The 17,082-nt window shown below is 37.6% G+C and overlaps 1 protein-coding gene across 4 annotated transcripts in view; it reads right to left on the bottom strand.

Annotated features, from left to right (window-relative positions):
* PTPDC1 (protein tyrosine phosphatase domain containing 1) overlaps positions 1-17,082 on the bottom strand; it is a 78,726-nt gene that overhangs the window by 24,870 nt on the left and 36,774 nt on the right. For all 4 annotated transcript variants that reach the window (XM_081263146.1, XM_081263147.1, XM_081263145.1 and 1 more), the window contains exon 2: positions 14,747-14,834. In XM_081263146.1, coding sequence (XP_081119272.1) covers positions 14,747-14,834 — 88 coding nt within the window. The remainder of the gene's footprint in view (positions 1-14,746; positions 14,835-17,082) is intronic.

The following is a 17,082-nucleotide window of genomic DNA, read 5'->3' as shown; positions in this document are numbered from 1 at the left end:
TACAACAACAACAAAATAAGCTTTAAAAAATTTCTACTATTGAGTCTAAATCCACTTCTCAATTAAAATTGGTTCTATACCTTTCCTCCAAATTAAGAAATAAAATTATATGATAAAATAAAATAAAACAAGCATTTCTTTGATTTGCTAGGTTTTCAGGTATCTGAAGACAGAACTTCTACAAGACTTTCCTTATTTGGACTAAATCTGCTTTTAATGTTGTTCTAGTATGTGGCATTAGAAACAGATCTCAATATAACTCATCTTCTTAGTGCTTCTCTTCACAACATGGAAGATTCTCTAAATAAAATGCTGACTGCCACTACCATTTTCATTTGTCCCCTGTCCCATCCTCAACCTGGTCAGCTCTGTCTCTGGACTCTGCCCACCTATGTGGTGGCCCACTCACCCTAACTGTATTCTAATATCTCATGCAAGATCATCCCACCATTCAGGAGCCCTCCTACCCTGACCTGAGTCCTGACACCCTGGGCTAGGCCAACCTCCCATTCAGACCTCAGACTTACATCTCAGCATTGCTGGGCTGCCCCACATGAATTCCCCTTTCACCCTTTGTGGCCTAGTATGACAGCCTCACCCCATACACTGGTGTAGATGCCAACATTGCTGGGCCCCATTAAGAGGCTCTTGGAATTATTCAGGTAGGAAGGGGGAAAAGAAAGAAGAGGAAGTCCCCCTTTTCCTTCTTTCTCTTCATTAACTGCAACAAAATATAGATTAACAAAATTTACCATTTTAACCATTTTTAGGCATACAGTTCTCTGGTATGAAGTACATTCACATTGTTGTGCACTATCACCAATATTCATCTCCAGAATTCTTTCCCTTTTCCCAAACTGAAACTCTACACCCATTAAAGGACAGCTCTGCATTATCCCCCACTCCTACCCCCTTGTCCCTGGCAACCACCATTCTACTTTCTGTCTCCATCAATTTGATGATTTAGATGCCTTCCCTGAGCTGACTCGCCATTTTTGTCCTTTAGTGATTGGCTTATTTCACTTGACATAAGGCCCTCAAGGTTCACTCCTGTTGCAACATGTGTCAGAATCTCCTTCCTTTTTATCACAGATATACATCACATTGTACTTATTTTTTTTAATCTATTGGTAGATAGTTGAGTTGCTTCTACTTTTTGGCTGTTATAAATAATACTGTTGTGATCATGGGTATACAAATGTCTGTTTCGGTCTCTTTTGAGTATATAGCTAGAAGTTAAATTACTGGATCATATGGTAATTCTATTTTTAAGTTTTTAAAGAACTGCCATATTGTTTTTCAGAGCAGCTGTACCATTTTATATTCTCACCAACATGCAAGAGCTCTCATTTCTCCACATCCTTAACAAAACTTATTATTTTGGATATATTTGTGTGTATGTGTATGTACATACATATGTCTATATACACTCATACATATGTGTGTATACGTGTGTGTGTGTGTGTGTGTGTGTGTGTATGGTATTTTCCAATGAGCACATAGTAGTATCTAATTCTGGTTTTTATCTCCATTTCCTTAATGGCCAATAATATTGAGTATATTTTCATGTGTTTATCTGGCCACCTATATATATGATTTTAGAGAAATGTCTTTTGAATCCTTTGCTCATCTTTGTTTGATTGGTTTTTGGTACCAGGGATTAAAGGGGTGCTTAACTACTGAGCAATCTCCCAGGCATTTATTTATTTATTTATTTATTTATTTTTGAGGCAGGGTCTCACTAAGTTACCCAGGCTTCTAAGTTGCTGAGGTGGCTTTGAACTTGTGGTCCTTCTACCTCAGTCTCCTGAGTGGCTTGGATGACAGGTGTGCTCCACTGTGCCCAGCGTTTGTTTGTGTTTTGGTTGTTGGGTTTTGGATGCTCTTTATATATTCTGGATATGTGATTTGCAAATAATTTCTCCCATTCTGTAGGCTGCCTTCTAATTCTACTGATAATATCCTTTGATGCACATGAATTTTTAATTCTGATAAAGTCCAATTCATCTATTTTTTCTTTGTTGTCTGTGTTTTTGGTGTCATACCTGAGAAAACACTGCCAAATCCAACATCATGAAGCTTTATCCCTAGGTTTTCTTCTAAGACTTTTAGACTTTTAGCTGTTTAGGTGTTTGATCCATGTTGACATTTGTAAATGGTATAAGGTAAGGGTCTAGCTTCCTTCTTTTCCATATGAATATCTAGTTTTCCCAACACCATTTGTTGAAAATACAGTCCTTTCCCCACTGAGTGGTCTTGATTCCCTTCTTGAAGACCATTTGACCATATATGTGAGGGCTTATTTCTGGGCTCTCTATTCTATTCCCCTGGTCTGTGTTTGTCTTATGCCATTGCTATATTGTTTTGATCAACATGGTTTGTAGGAAGTTTTGAAATCAGAAAATAAATCCTCTAACTTTGTTCAATATATTAGAAGATTATTTTGGCTATTTGGAAATCCTCTGAGATTCTTCTGAATTTTGGGATGGATTATTTTCTATTTCTGCATAAACCATTGTTACAGTTTTAACTTGGATTACAATGGATCTGTAGTTCATGTTAGGTTGTGCTGGCATCTCAACAATAAGAAGTCTTCTAATCCATGAACAAAGGACATCTTGCATTTACTTAGATCTTTAATTTTCTTTACTAATCTTTTTTACTGCAGCAAGTTGAGAATACTTGGGTCTAAACTGCTCTCACTCTACCTTATTTATAGAGATCACAAGTTCCACACTCAGGAAAGTCATGAAGACCAGAAGCTTCTGCCCCTACTCAGTTTGCAAGGCAGGGAAATTACTCAGAGAAGCTGGCCACTGTTCTGCCCCAAGCCCTAGAGCCATGGCACAGAGATTCTATAGAGAGGGAGAAGGTCTTTAAATTCTGAAGCTCTCCCCCAAAACTATCTTTATCTGGAACAAAACCTATGGATGCTTTCAAAAGCAATGGAGGCTTTGGTGTTAAGCAATTTAGAGGAGATTGGTGGCTCCAATCTCCTCTAAATTGCTTAACACCAAATCTGATATACAGTTTCTCTTATTGCTCAGGTATATCAGCTAGTCTACCAGAGACAACCAGAGAAAGAGATAACTAAGAAGTACTCTGGTGGAGTAAAAACAAACCTCAGAGTGACCTCAAAAACTACCACTGCTCAAACTTAATTAGATCAGACTGTGGAGCAATAGATGTTCCAAGGCTTTGTCAAACAACAGAGTAATCAGAGGGCAATTAGTGGAACCAGCAAGCTGGTGTGCTAACAATTGAGGGTTAGGGGTTAAGGTTAATAGTAAGATTTGTGAAAGAGAAAAAGAGCCCTGATAGATTCATTGATATCTCAAGGTGACTGCCTAGCCGCAGATCATATCCTCTGAGGAGTCACATCAAAGGCCTTAAACTATGGAGAAAACAGACTTCACTAAAATGGTCATCTTTAAACAAAGCAACAAGTAAACAACAATAAAAACAAGCCAAACATCTGAAATTTCCAGTTTCAACAATTGGGAGATGGAAAGAAATAGGGGTCAATAGGAACTATCTGTGAGAGAGCCCAGACATATGATATGCCAAAGATTTCAAAGCAGCCTTTAATTAGTGCATTATATTTGAAGACCTAAAGGAAATAATGTCTTAAAAAGTAAAGGAAGCTTGGTATAAACCCCCAAGGTACTAAAAATCAGCACATTATATTGATTCATGTATAACAACATTTATAGCAGTGCAATTTGGAACAGCCAAGTTATGGACCAGCCTAGGTACCTATCAACAGACAAGTAGATAAAGAAAATGTGGTATATGTACGCAATGGGGTTCTACTCAGTCATAAAGAAGAATGGAATTCTGTCATTTGCTGGTAAATGGGTAGAAATGGAGAATATCAAGTAAAATAAATCAGACCCAGAAAGTCAAAGGTTGAAAGTTTTCTCTCATATGTGGAAGCTAGAGAGAAAACAAGAAAAGGAATGTTTAAAAAGGGTAAATCTCATGAAAAGAAAAGGGCAATCAATAGAGAAAAGGAAGGGGATCAAGAGGGAGGGAGGAGGCCATGGGAAAGTACTGGGGAATGAAATCTACCAAATGATGCTGTGTCCATATACGAATATACTATAATGAATCACAATTACATATAAATATAATGCACTAATTAAAATAACAATGACAATAATAGTAGGGAGAACAGTAGAGTAGAGCAAACAGATCAGGGAGAGGGAGGAGGAGAGGGAAAGGGAACAAACTGGGAAATGAAACTGATTAATTTTGTGTACATTCAAATATGGCAAAATGAATCCCATTATGTATAATTAGAATGTACCAATAAAAATCAACTAAATTAAAAGAAATACCAAGTTAAAAAAAGTAAAGGGGCCTGGGATTATAACTCAGTGGAAGAGCGCTTGCCTAGCATGTGTGAGGCACTGGGTTTGATTCTCAGCATCACATACAAATAAATAAAATAGAGGTCCAGCAACAACTAAAAGATTTTTTTAAAAAAGTAAATGAAGCTATGATGACATTTTATTTCTTTATTGATTATCAATAAAGAAATATCATTTTTTAAAAGCAAGTGGCAATTCAAAAATAAATAAAATGGAAAGTACAAAAATAATGAGAAATTCACTCAAGAGCAGATTTGAAGCTTCAGGATGAATTGGAGAACTTGAAGATAGATTGAAGAAGTTCAACCAGCTCTCTGCAGGATAATACAAAGATATACAACAGGAAACACCATGGTAAAAAATAAAATAGTAAAAATGCTCCAAAATGAGAGAAAAGGACAAGATTAACAGTTATTTCTCATCAGGAACAATGGAGATCAAAAAGCAGAGGGATGACATATGCAAAGTGCTGAAAATAAACCCTCTCAACCAAGAATCTTTCCCTTTCCCCCTCCAGTGCTGGTCTTTGACTGAGGCATACCCTACCTCTGAGCTACATCCCCAGCCCTTTTTATATCTTATTTTTGAGACAGGGTCTTGCTAAGTTGCCCAGACTGGCTTCAAACTCATGATTCTCCTGCCTCCGCCTCCCGCACTGCTGAGATTACAGGCACGCATCACTGTGTCCAGCTCAACCAAGAATCTCTTACCCCACAAGATTATCTTTCAAAAATGAAGAGAAATTAAAGGCATTTCCAGGTAAACAAGAAACAGAATTTGTTGCCAGAAAACCCACCTTACAAGAAATACTAAAGGAACTTCTTCAGGTTGAAAGCCACGTTACCCGTGACAATGAGGTGACTGCATGTAACAGGAAGGGTGCCCATAAATTACTAAGGAGTGTAACATAAAAGACAGTCATTACATCAGACAGTATAAATGTTTATTTCTTCTCTTTTCTTCCTTTAGGTGATTTTAAAAAATATGCATGTATAAAATAATAAGAGTGTAATTGCACTGTTGAATCTGTAACAAAACAGAAACATAATCTATATAACAAACATAAAGGAAATAGGTGGAAGTAGAGTTGTACTGAAGCAACAAAGTAAGAACAATAACTCAAAACTCAAAACAACAAATATAGGTTAAGTTCACGCCTATGGATGCTTTCAAAAACAATGGAGGCTTTGGTGTTAAGCAATTTAGAGGAGATTGGTGGCTACCTGAGCAATGAGAGAAACTGTACATCAGCTAGTCTACCAGAGAGAAACAGAGAAAGAGATAACTAAGAAGTACTCTGGTAGAGTAAGAACAAACCTCAGAGTGACCTCAAAAACTACCACTGGTAGTCTAGCTGATGTACCAATGAAGAACTCAAACTCCAAAGAATAAATGAAGAAAGCCAGAAAGAGCAAACCAATAAACTAGTGTTAATAATAATCAATAATTAATTAACAGTAAACTAATATGTTCAGAATATGTAAGGAGCTTATAACACAAGAATAAAAAGATCAATTACCCAATGGGCAAAGAGTGGGCTGGGGTTATGGCTCAGTGGTAGAGCACTTGCCTAGCACGTATGAGGCCCTAGGTTCGATCCTCAGCATCACAAAAAAATAAATAAAATAAAGGTATTATGTCCAACTACAACTAAAAAATAAATATTTTTAAAAATGGGCAAAGAATTTGAATAGACATTTTTCCCAAGAGGATATACAAATGGCCAATAAGAAGAAATGTTCAACATTATTAGTCATTAGGGATACACAAATCAAAACAATTTGACTTACAGTTAGTTCCTCAACATGTTAAACACAGTAATTCCACTCTGAGGTTTATGCCCAGAGCAACAACAAAAAAATACATCCACATAAAAACATGTCTGCAAATGTTCATAACAGTTCTATTTGTAGTAGTTAAATGCTGAAGCAATCCAGGGTCCATCAACCCAAATGGAGACACAAAATCTCATATACACAATGCAGTATTATTCAGTAATAAAATGGATGAAGTGCTGATATATAGTAAGGCATGGTTAAATCTTGAAAACATTATAACGTTATGTTAAGTGGAAAAGGGCGGACACAAAAGACCACACATTGTATTATTTTTCTGATATTAAATGTCCTAAATAGGCAAATCCACAGAGACAGAAAGTGACTAAGGGCTGCCAGTGAGCGAGAAGATGGAAAGGGGACAGATTGTTAACTGGTTTATGGTATCATTTTGGTCTGAGAAAATGTTCTGAATTTAGATAGTAGTGATTGCACCATCTCATGTATACACTAAAAATCAATGTGTATACACTACTTCAAAAGGCTGAATTTCATTATATAATTACATAGTATAATTTAAATTGTTATATGCTTATATAATTTTCGTTATATCTCAATAATTTTTTAAATGTTTGAGTGGTCATTTCTTCATAAAAAAATTTCCCACACCTCATCAAATGGAAGTTGGAAGTGCTGCAATTCCTCTGCCAAAGCCGTGTTATGAAGGCATTCCTTGAGCTGAGCCTCCACCATCATGTAGCAACAAGAAGTCTTATTACAGCCCGGGTGCAGTGGTGTACACCTGTAATCCCAGAAGCTCTGGAGGCTGAGGCAGGAGGATTGCAAGTTCAAAACCAGCCTCACCAACTTTGTGAGACCCTTAACAACTTAAGAAGACCCTGTATCAAAAAAGGGGGCTGGAGATGTGACTCAGTGGTTAAGTGCCCCTGGGTTCAATCCTTGGTACAAAAAAAAAAAAAAAAAATAAAAAGGTCTTACTACAGGTTTTGAAGCATGGATAGTCAGTCAACATTAGGCTCACCATCCATCCCATGTCAGTAACCCAGTGGAGAACTAAACCTCCACACCCATGCAGCATCACAGATGTGCAAGCTGAGAACAGTGAGCACTCTGCTTTCCCCCAAATGTCTTAAGGAAGGCCGGTGGGGAGACAAACCTCCACATATATTGCAGCAATATAAATGAACAATGCAGCATGGAGCCAGGCTAGCTGGCATGGCCTGTCTACCTCAGTGTTAGTGGAGCCCAGAAGGGGGCTGAGCCTCCCTACTCCTACCTGCCATCCATGAGGAATGAGGCAGAATGAAGCAGGATGACCAACATTCCCCACCCACTCCCTAGGGCCAACAGGGTCCAGAGGGAAGCTGAGCCCCATGGTATCCCCACATGGTATCCACGAGGAGAAAAGCAGTGGCAGGAGGCAGGGTAGTGGTACCATGCTTCCTACTTCCTCCTCCGATAAGGTCCCCAGGGCCTAGCAGGGAAATCAGCTTCAACCACATCTTGCAGCAACAAAGTGGTATGAGTCACCTTCGACTTCCCCTCTCAGGTGGCAGTGGGGCCTGCATTAGCAATCTATTTATTCAGGGAGCTGATCTTATGCCCCTACTCAAAGACAACATGACAGTGCAAGGCAGTGCCCCATGTTCACCATGAAGGTGTCAACAGAGCTGGTGGGAGAGCTGAGATTCCACCTGGCCATGTGCAAGGAGGCCCTTGCTTTTGTTGGCATGGTGTCAGCAAGGCTGAGCAGGGAGCTGAAGACACACACGGACCTTGGTCCTGAGATAGACCTCAACAGAGAGACTGCCTGCTAATAGGAGAAAACCTAGGATCCAAAATGTCCCGGATGCAGTTGAAAATCACTTGTCATATCACAAACTAGGAAAATCACAACGAGTGAGAAGAAACAATCAAGAAATACATGATACGTTGAAATTATCCACAAGAATTTTAATTATAATGTCTTGGCATTTTTTTTTAAAAAGGCTCTTACAGAGAATATTTTTCTGATCATAATGGAAGCAAACTAAAAATCAGTAATAGAAACATAACAGGGAGAATTTCCTAAGACTTGGAAATTAAACATCAAACTTATAAATAATTCATGAGTCAAAGAGGAAGTCTCAAAGGAAATTACAAAACACATAGAACTGAATTACAACATACATAGCTGTTGGTAAAGCAGAGTGGTAAGGGAAGTTTATATCACTTAATGCTTATGTTAGAGAAGAAGAAAGGTCTCCAATCAATAATCTAAGTTCCAACATAAGACACTAGAAAAATAAGAGCAAATAACCCAAAGCAATCATCGGAAGGATAAAAAGTAAGAACATAAATCAAAACATAAAAACAGGGAGACAATGATGAGAATCAGTTAAACTAAAAGCTGGCTCTATGAAAAAATGAAATCGATAAACTTCTAGAAAGACTGACAAAAGGAAAAGAAGAAGACACAATGACCAATGTAAGAAATGAAACAGTCGATCACGATAGATCTGGCATTCATTTAAAAAATAATAAAGAACTAGTACAAATAACTTGGTGCTTCTAAATTTGACAACTGGGGATGTGGCTCAAGTGGTAGTGCGCTCGCCTGGCATGCGTGCGGCCCGGGTTCGATCCTCAGCACCACATACCAACAAAGATGTTGTGTCCGCCGAGAACTAAAAAGTAAATATTAAAAAAATTCTCTCTCTCTCTCTCTCTCTCTCTCTCTCTCTCTCTCTCTCTCTCCTCTCTCTTAAAAAAGTGAATTTGACAACTTACAAGAAATGGGTCAATTCTTGGATTAGGTCAACAAAGTAAAGATGGAAATCTCCTTGAATTGATTTATAGGTTTAATTCTCATCAAAATCCCAGCAAGGCTTTGGTTGACATACATAAGCTTATCCTAAAATTTTTATGAAAAGTCACAGATTCTAGTTAAAATGATCTTGAAAAAGAAAAATAAATGGGAAGCATTACTCTATAGTAATCACAACAGGGTGGTATTGGTGGAGGGCAGATGTACAGATCAATGACACAAAAGAGAGAATCTACAAACAGACCCACAAAATTTCAAGACACTGGAATAGGCTGTATTCTGAAGACCTGACACCAAAAGTACAATACACAGAAGAAAAACTGGACATCATGAAATTCAAAACTTTTTCTCAGAAAAAGATCAGGAAGATCTGGAAAGGTAAGCTACAGATTGGAAAAAAGATATTTTCAAAAGCATATGTCAAATAAAGATCTAATGTCCAGATTGTAAACTCTTAATGCCCAACAATTTTAAAAATCCAATTAAGAAAGTGGACAAAAGACATGCATAGACAGGTCAGAAGAGAATACACAGATGACAGATAAGAACATGAAAAGATGGTTATAATCATTAGCCATTGGAGAAATGCAAATTAAAGCCACAAAGAGGGGTTGGGGGTACAGCTCAGTAGTAGAGTGCCTGCCTAGCATGTACGAGTTCCTAGGTTGGATCCCCAACATCGGAAAAACAAACAACAACAACACTGAGATATCACTACATGCATGTCAGAATGGCTAGAATAAACAGTGGTAACACCTAATGCTGCTGAGGACTTGATTGTTTATACAGTGCTGTAAGAATGTAAAATGGTTCGACACCTCTAGAAAACAGTTTGGTAGTTTCATGTAAACTGAAACATGCAACTATCATCTGACCTAGTATGCTTTTGAGATTTTACCTTACAACAATAAAAACTCATCTTCACACTAAAACCTGCAATGAATGTTCAGAGTGGCTTTATTCATAATAATCCCAAACTGGAAACAACCCACTCACCTTTCAATGAGTGACAAGATAAACAAACTGTTGTACATCCATACCATGGAATGCTACTCAGCAATACAAAGGAATACACTATCAAAACACATGACAACCTGGATGAAACTCAAGGGATTTACACTGAATGAAAAAAGAGCCGATCCTAAAGGGCTATGCACTGTATGACTTCATTTGCATAACTTTGCTAAAATGACAAATTATAAAACCAGGGAACATTAGCAATTGCCTTGAATATAAAAGAAGCAAGAGGCACCCTCCTGTTGATCTTGACTGTAACAATGTCAAAATCTTGGCTGTGATGATTATGATACTATAGCTCCTTAAGATGTTACTATTAATGGAAACTAGGTAAAGGAAAAGAGGGATTCCTCTGTACTATTTCTTACAACGTTATAGGAATATCTACTTATCTCAACATTTCAATGTATAAGAATATACAAATATATGTGTCATCAAGAAAAAAAAAAACACTAGGTAGTCCTAAGCAGAGGTCATCTAGCAGATGTCAGGGATAAGGCAGGGAAGGCAACTAGCAGGGTGGTATACAGTATGTGGCTGGGCAGAGTATGGTTCTGTGTGGAAAAAAATTACTGAGGCAGGTAATGGCTGTGCAGGGTTGAAAGACTGGCCAGGTAAAGGGAGGCTGAGTACATAAGTAAGCACATAAGGAGTAAGAAGAGCCAGGCTTCTCATTCTTTTTCTCTTGAAACAGCAAATCATGCAAAAGTTTTATTTTGTAGCTGATGAACTATAAAAGGGAAGATTGTAGAAAAATATGGAATGCTTCATGAATTTGTGTGTCACCCTTGAGCAGGGTCCATGGTAATCTCCTCTGTATCATCCCAGTTGTAATATATGTGCTGCTGAAGTGAGCACAGGCGCTCTCATTCTTGGAGAAGAAAATCATAAACAAAAAAAGGAAAAGCTGGAACAATAGATAATGTTGAATTCAAATTGAAAGTAACAGTGTGAATTCATGGTTTTCAATATGTGTCAATAGAAATAGCAATAAATATACATGTAAAAAGTAGGTAGATACTCATGTATATGTACAAACACATATATTCCCCAGCTTGGTCCCCTGAGAAGTCTGAGAATCTTAACATGCCAGTAGTAGTGAGCATGCCCAAATCTTGGTTCCTAAGTAGTACTTATTCTTCACTAAAAGGAACAATGGCTCCTTAGAGGAAGGGTTGATTTCAGGGTTGGAGCAGAGAAAGAACAAGATGGAAGATCTTACTGGGCCAGAGAGTAAAGAATGCAGGAATGGTGAAGATGTGTCCAAAGAACAGTTAACAGCTTGAAGCGGCTCCTACTGGACAAATGTAAGACAATTGAAGCATCAACTGATAATAAGATTATATTCCATTGAACAAAACAGAATTCCTCACTAAAATAAGATGATAAATAAGTGAAGAAAAAATTCTTCTTTAAAGTAGAATGCCAAATAGTAAATAAAGAATGAGTGATGGAATTTGAAAATCTCCCTTTAGTTATCTATCACAATAATTAATTCAGGCAAAAAAACATAAATGGGTTCTAAAATTACTGGGTCAAAGCTGAATGTGGAACAAGGAAATTCACATGGTCTCAAAGCATCTTTCCATAAATCACTAACTATGAAGGGAGAAAGAATAACTTATAGTGGGTAAATCTTGGCAGATACCACTTTAATGATGTGACGACAAACATTTCGAATCATGGGACAAATGACACCTTGTGGTACTTGAGGGATTCGGTGAGAAAAACAGTCACTTCTGTGACATTTCTACCCAAAATGCATAACCTCAAACTCACCATGTGGAAACAGCAGACAAACCAAATTGAGGGGCACGTTACCAAAAAACTAGCCTGTGATCTTCAAAGATGTTAAAGTCAAGAAAGGCCCAACCAAGGTCTAGATCCTTGAAAGAGTTGAAAAAACATAAATATCCTATTGGGTCAGTTGACAAATTCAAATGAGGATCTATGGTGAATAATAGGAGTTTTTGTTTTTGGTTTTGGTTTTTTGTTTTTGTTTTTTTAATGTGCTTTCCTTCCAACTGTTCTGTAAGTTTGAAGTTATTTCAAAATAAAAAAAAATTAACATTACCAAAAGGGGGAGAGACATCATGGACATCCTTCCATGAGGAATATTGCATCCCTCATGAAATATTTTTTCCAATTAAAGAAACAATCTGACTTAACACTATATCCATCCTCCCGCTTAGAGGAAATATCTTATGGACATAATTAGCAAAATAAAGACCATGGCAAACTTCACAGGAGAAAAAGAAAAAAAAACTTGATTTCTTTAACTAATAGACTGTCAGGAAAAAGAGGCAAAACCCAAGTTAAAAAAGATCTGAGCTGCATAGCAACCAACTATAATGTACTGATTCTGACATAAATGTTATACCTAAGTACATCTATGGGATATATCTATTAGGAATTTGTACACTGGTTTATGTATTTGATTATATTAAGTAATTGTTTATTATTTTAGTTATGGAAATGATGGTGGGTTATTTAATGAATAAAATGACATGACGCCTCAGGTTTGCTTCAAAGAAACACAGATGCAAAGGAGGTGAGTGGAGGAAGTGAGTGTCTGAAACTGTTAAGGTTGGGCATGTACTTGGGGGATGATAAATACATGGGGACAAGGGGACATTTATCTTACTCTGTATAAAAGTGGTGAATTTTGTTTTGATTTGGAGTAATAGAACCAAAATTTAAATCTAGGTCTCATTCCAAAGCTAGTTCTTGATGAGTTTTCTATTTTTTTCTGAAAATACTTATTATATATGTACCTCCCATTAAATTTTCCTATGATTCATTGGCCAACATTTAAAAAACTACTTTCACCCTAAAATCCCATAAAGTATAATTGATTACCTTTATAAATATCCACTTTAAGAAAATTGGATATAAAGTACATTTTATTTTCCCAGATTTTTTTCCAATTAAAAAGCTATACTTGTACAATGAGGGAAATTTTAATTAAAAAATATTTTTGGAAAGTAAAAATCAGCTTCCTGGTGGATCACAACAGAGATGTTACAACCTTCCCTTTCTGGAGGCATCTGAAAATATGTAGGGTTTTTTTTTTTTTTTTTTTTTGGTTGTTCCTGGATTAGTAAGTGGGGCCAGGAATGCTAAATGTCATCAATACTTAGGGCTCCACCCCCAAAAGCCAATAGAGCCCCTGTTGAGAAACAGCAACTAAAAGATAACATTCTAAAGAAAAAGAATAATGCTGACTGTCAGAGTTGTTGGCTGGAATGTTCCTTTTGGGGAAAATATTTTCTACACTGAAAGGAACAAGCAGACATCATTATTGTATTTGTTTCTGAAAGTACTTCTCTCTAAGACCAGGGAAACTAACAGACAGTAAATTTGGCCCATAGAGGCTGTCCACAAAGAAGTTATCAGCAACATTAGTGCTTTTTAAACCAGACATAACAGACAGGAAGAGGAGGAGGAGGAGGAGGAGAAGGAGGAGGAGGATCTACAAGAATCTGAAATTTAGCCAAGAGGGAGAGTCCTAGTTTTCTTGATGAAAGAGAGCTCCCCCTGGTGGAGTGGCCAGATTCCAAAAAGAACACATCAACTTTGAGAACAGACTGCTTCCAGCAAGACACTGAACTGAAATCCCTTCAGTTAGCCCTTCCGCTTCTGCTCTTTCATCATCTAATCCGTACTCTGTGAAGAAATTCTACCAAATTTCCCTATACATTGGAATAAAGTGAACTTAGGTAAAACCTAGAGCGGGCAGTTAGGAAATAGTGCAAGGAACGTTATGAAGAAAAATCAATCAACATCCCTCCTGGCTAACACTTGTAGGCCAAGGTCACAGTTTGAATATTAAATGTCGCCCCACAGGCCCATTATCCTAAAGGCTTGTCATCGTGGTATAATGGGAGGTGACAGAAGCTTTAGGAGGGGAGACTTAATGGAAGGAAGTTAGGTCATTGGGAGTGTGCCCTTAACAGGGACATTGGGACTCCAGTCCCTTCCTCACTCTCTCTTTGCTTCCAGGCTAGCCTGAGGTAAGCAGTTTCCTGCACATCTGCTTCTGCCACCATGTTCTGTCTCACCACAGGCCCAAAAGCAACAGGGTTGCCCAACCACGGACTGAAACCTATGAAACCATGAGTCAAAATAAACCTTTGCTCCTTAAGATGAATTATTTCAGACATTTTGTCACAGTGATGGAAAGCTGAATAACACAGCCAACAAGGCCAAAGTAGAATCTGGGCAGGTCTCAGCTTAGAACTGTGGCAGAGTGAGGGGCAAGTGTGGCAGTAGGAGTCCAAGTCACAGCACGCTTCCTTAGCTGAGGTGCCACGGGAAAATCAAAACAGTGTGGGAGGGCAACAGAGGAGAGAAAAAATAACACAGAGAGAAGCAGGACTTGAGTGCTTCTGAATGTGCTTTATAAGTGACACTTGCAAGTAACTACAGGAGAAAAAATGAATGGTTGATTCACAAGTAGGCGTTTGATGACAGGAACAAACGCATAATTTCAGTCTAAGATAATAATGTAGGAGACAAACACTGTTTGCAACATCACTTCTGAAAAGGCCAAGATTACTATTCAGGGTTTTAATGAAAAGAAATTCTAAAAGGCCAAAATGGTAAGGCAGAAATAAACAAAAAGGCCTTAAATAACACCTGGACCTTAGAATTCTAAAATGAAGAATAGAACCTTTTCTTTTACATCCATTCACACAGTGACTTATTAAATACTAGTTTGAACAAAGATAAAAAGCATATTAAAGAGATATTACCTTTCATGTTTGCAGCATACCCACTATTATTCACCAATATGGAATACGGTTGTTCATTCTGAGGCAAAACTCCTGCAGCCATGGTAATCTATTGAGGGGGGAAAAAAGATTTTTAAAAGTTACTGTGAGAGATATTTATTTATTAATTACCCATAATATGCCAGACCTCTGCAGTCTAATATGGTAATCATTTCTGATTACTGACACTTTAAATGTGGCTAGTCCAGGTTGAGATGTGTTAAATGCAAAGTACATGATTCTGAAGACGTAGTACCAAAAAAGAAAATAAAATATCTCATAATTGTTTATACTGATCACTCATTGAAATGATATTTTTGATATAGTGGGTTAAGTAAGACATTACTACAATTAATTTTTCCTGGTTCTTTTCATTTTGTTGCTATTAGAAAACCTAAATCCCATACATGGCTCACATGTGCTCGACAATAAGGAGGTGACAGAGAACAAAACATTCTCTCCCTTATGCAGCTGGAGTCCACTGGGAAGATAAGATGTAGACATAAAAAATGCTACAAGTGCCTGTGATGGTGGGTTTCTCCACCCCTGCAGTCTTGTGAACTCTTGTGAGGGCTGCTTCCTGGTCAGTTTGTGGCTGAGTGCTTTATAGGAACCATGGTTAAGATCTTACCCCACAGTGAAAAGAGGTGCCAATTTTTGCCCATTTCCTGACTGAAAACTGGAGACTAGGGTCCAGGGTGATAGTCAACAGACTCCACACAGGTTGTGGTCAAGGTCTAGGGTTCCAGGAAGACTTAATGTTTTTGTTGTTGCAAAATCATATTCTGAGGGGCTGGGGCTTGGGCTCAGTGGTTGGGCGCACTTGCCTAGCATGTGTGAGGCACTGGGTTCGGTTCTTAGCACCACATATAAATGAATAAAATAAAGGTCTATCAAAAGCTTAAAAAAAATTTTAAAAATCATACTCTGAGTATCAATGATTATGAGGTTAAATACTCACTTTATTAAACTGCAGAGATTCTTAAAAGGCGCTATAAACCGACTGAAATCTCTTGCACCAAAAAATTAAGAATAGTAATTAAATTCAGTCTTAGTGTTTTTCCTTGACGCATTTGTTTATTTCTGGAGGGAAAAAGATCACTTCATGGATATCTCAATGATTCTTTGAGAAATTCAATTTTGGTAAAATTTTACTTCTAAAACCAATTTTTAAATGCTCAAAAGGTATAAAATTTAAAATTTGATGAAATTGTGTCCCTTCCAAATATAGAAATTAAATACAGAAATGATCTAAAATATAAAAAAAAATTTCCTGCAATATTAATGTCATAAATATCATACTAATTAATGTAAAACTTTATAATGTGCTTAACATTTCAAAGGAAATGTTACATAAAGACATGAAATAGGGACTGGGGTTGTGGCTCAGTGGTAAAGCTTTAGCCTAGCATGTGTGAGGCCCTGGGTTCAATCCTCAGCACCACATAAAAGTGAATAAAATAAAGGTATTATGTCCAGGTACAACTAAAAAATAAATATTAAAAAATTAATGAAATAAAAGGTTAATGAGTTCCAGGAAACTCATTAGCAAAAACCGAACTTGAATGGATACCCATTAAGGCTGGGCATGGTGGTCCATGCCTATAATACCAGCAACTTAGGAGGCTGAGGCAGGAGGATCATAAGTTCAAAGCCAGCCTCAGCAACTTAGCAAGGCCCTAACCAACTTAGAGAGACTATGTCTCAAAATAAAAAAAATAAAAAGGGCTGTGGATGTGGGTCAGCAGTTAAGCATCACTAGGTTCAAACCCTGGTACTAAAACAAAGAGAAAGAAACAGAAAGGATCCCCATTAAAGATTAAACCTAGAAGGGCCGGGGCTGTAGCCCAGTGGTAGAGTGCTTACCCAACATATGCAAAAATATGTGTGTGTGTATGTGTATGTGTATAAAAAACATTTAACATATTACTTATAAATTCTTGAAACATTTTGATGAGGAAAAAACAATTATAACCATATTGGAATCATAGAATTTTACCACGGTTGGGATCCTAGCCCTGGTTATTTTGTACATCAAAGTTATGAACCATGTTACAGAGAAGGTTCCTGGCCTGTCCAAGATGACCAGCATGTTGAGTGGCAGACCAGGAGTGACAGTGCAAGCTAGGGCCAGGCAGCACTTTGTGTGTTGAGCTTCCTTTGACTCCACCCTGTCCTTCGGCTATAAGGGAATGAAACACCTCTACTTAACCGTCTCCCTGTAGGTCATGCGGTCATGAGACCATGATTGGTTTATCTTTACGCCTCTAAAGAAGGGGACAGCCTATATAGGGCACATTCATGACATCTGTTGAGCA

Source organism: Spermophilus citellus, assembly GCF_964194105.1.
Source record: "Spermophilus citellus genome assembly, chromosome: 12".
In the NCBI taxonomy this organism is placed as follows: Eukaryota; Metazoa; Chordata; class Mammalia; order Rodentia; family Sciuridae; genus Spermophilus; species Spermophilus citellus.
The sequence above is the reverse complement of the archived record's forward strand: the minus strand, read 5'-3'. Positions and strand labels throughout refer to the sequence as shown.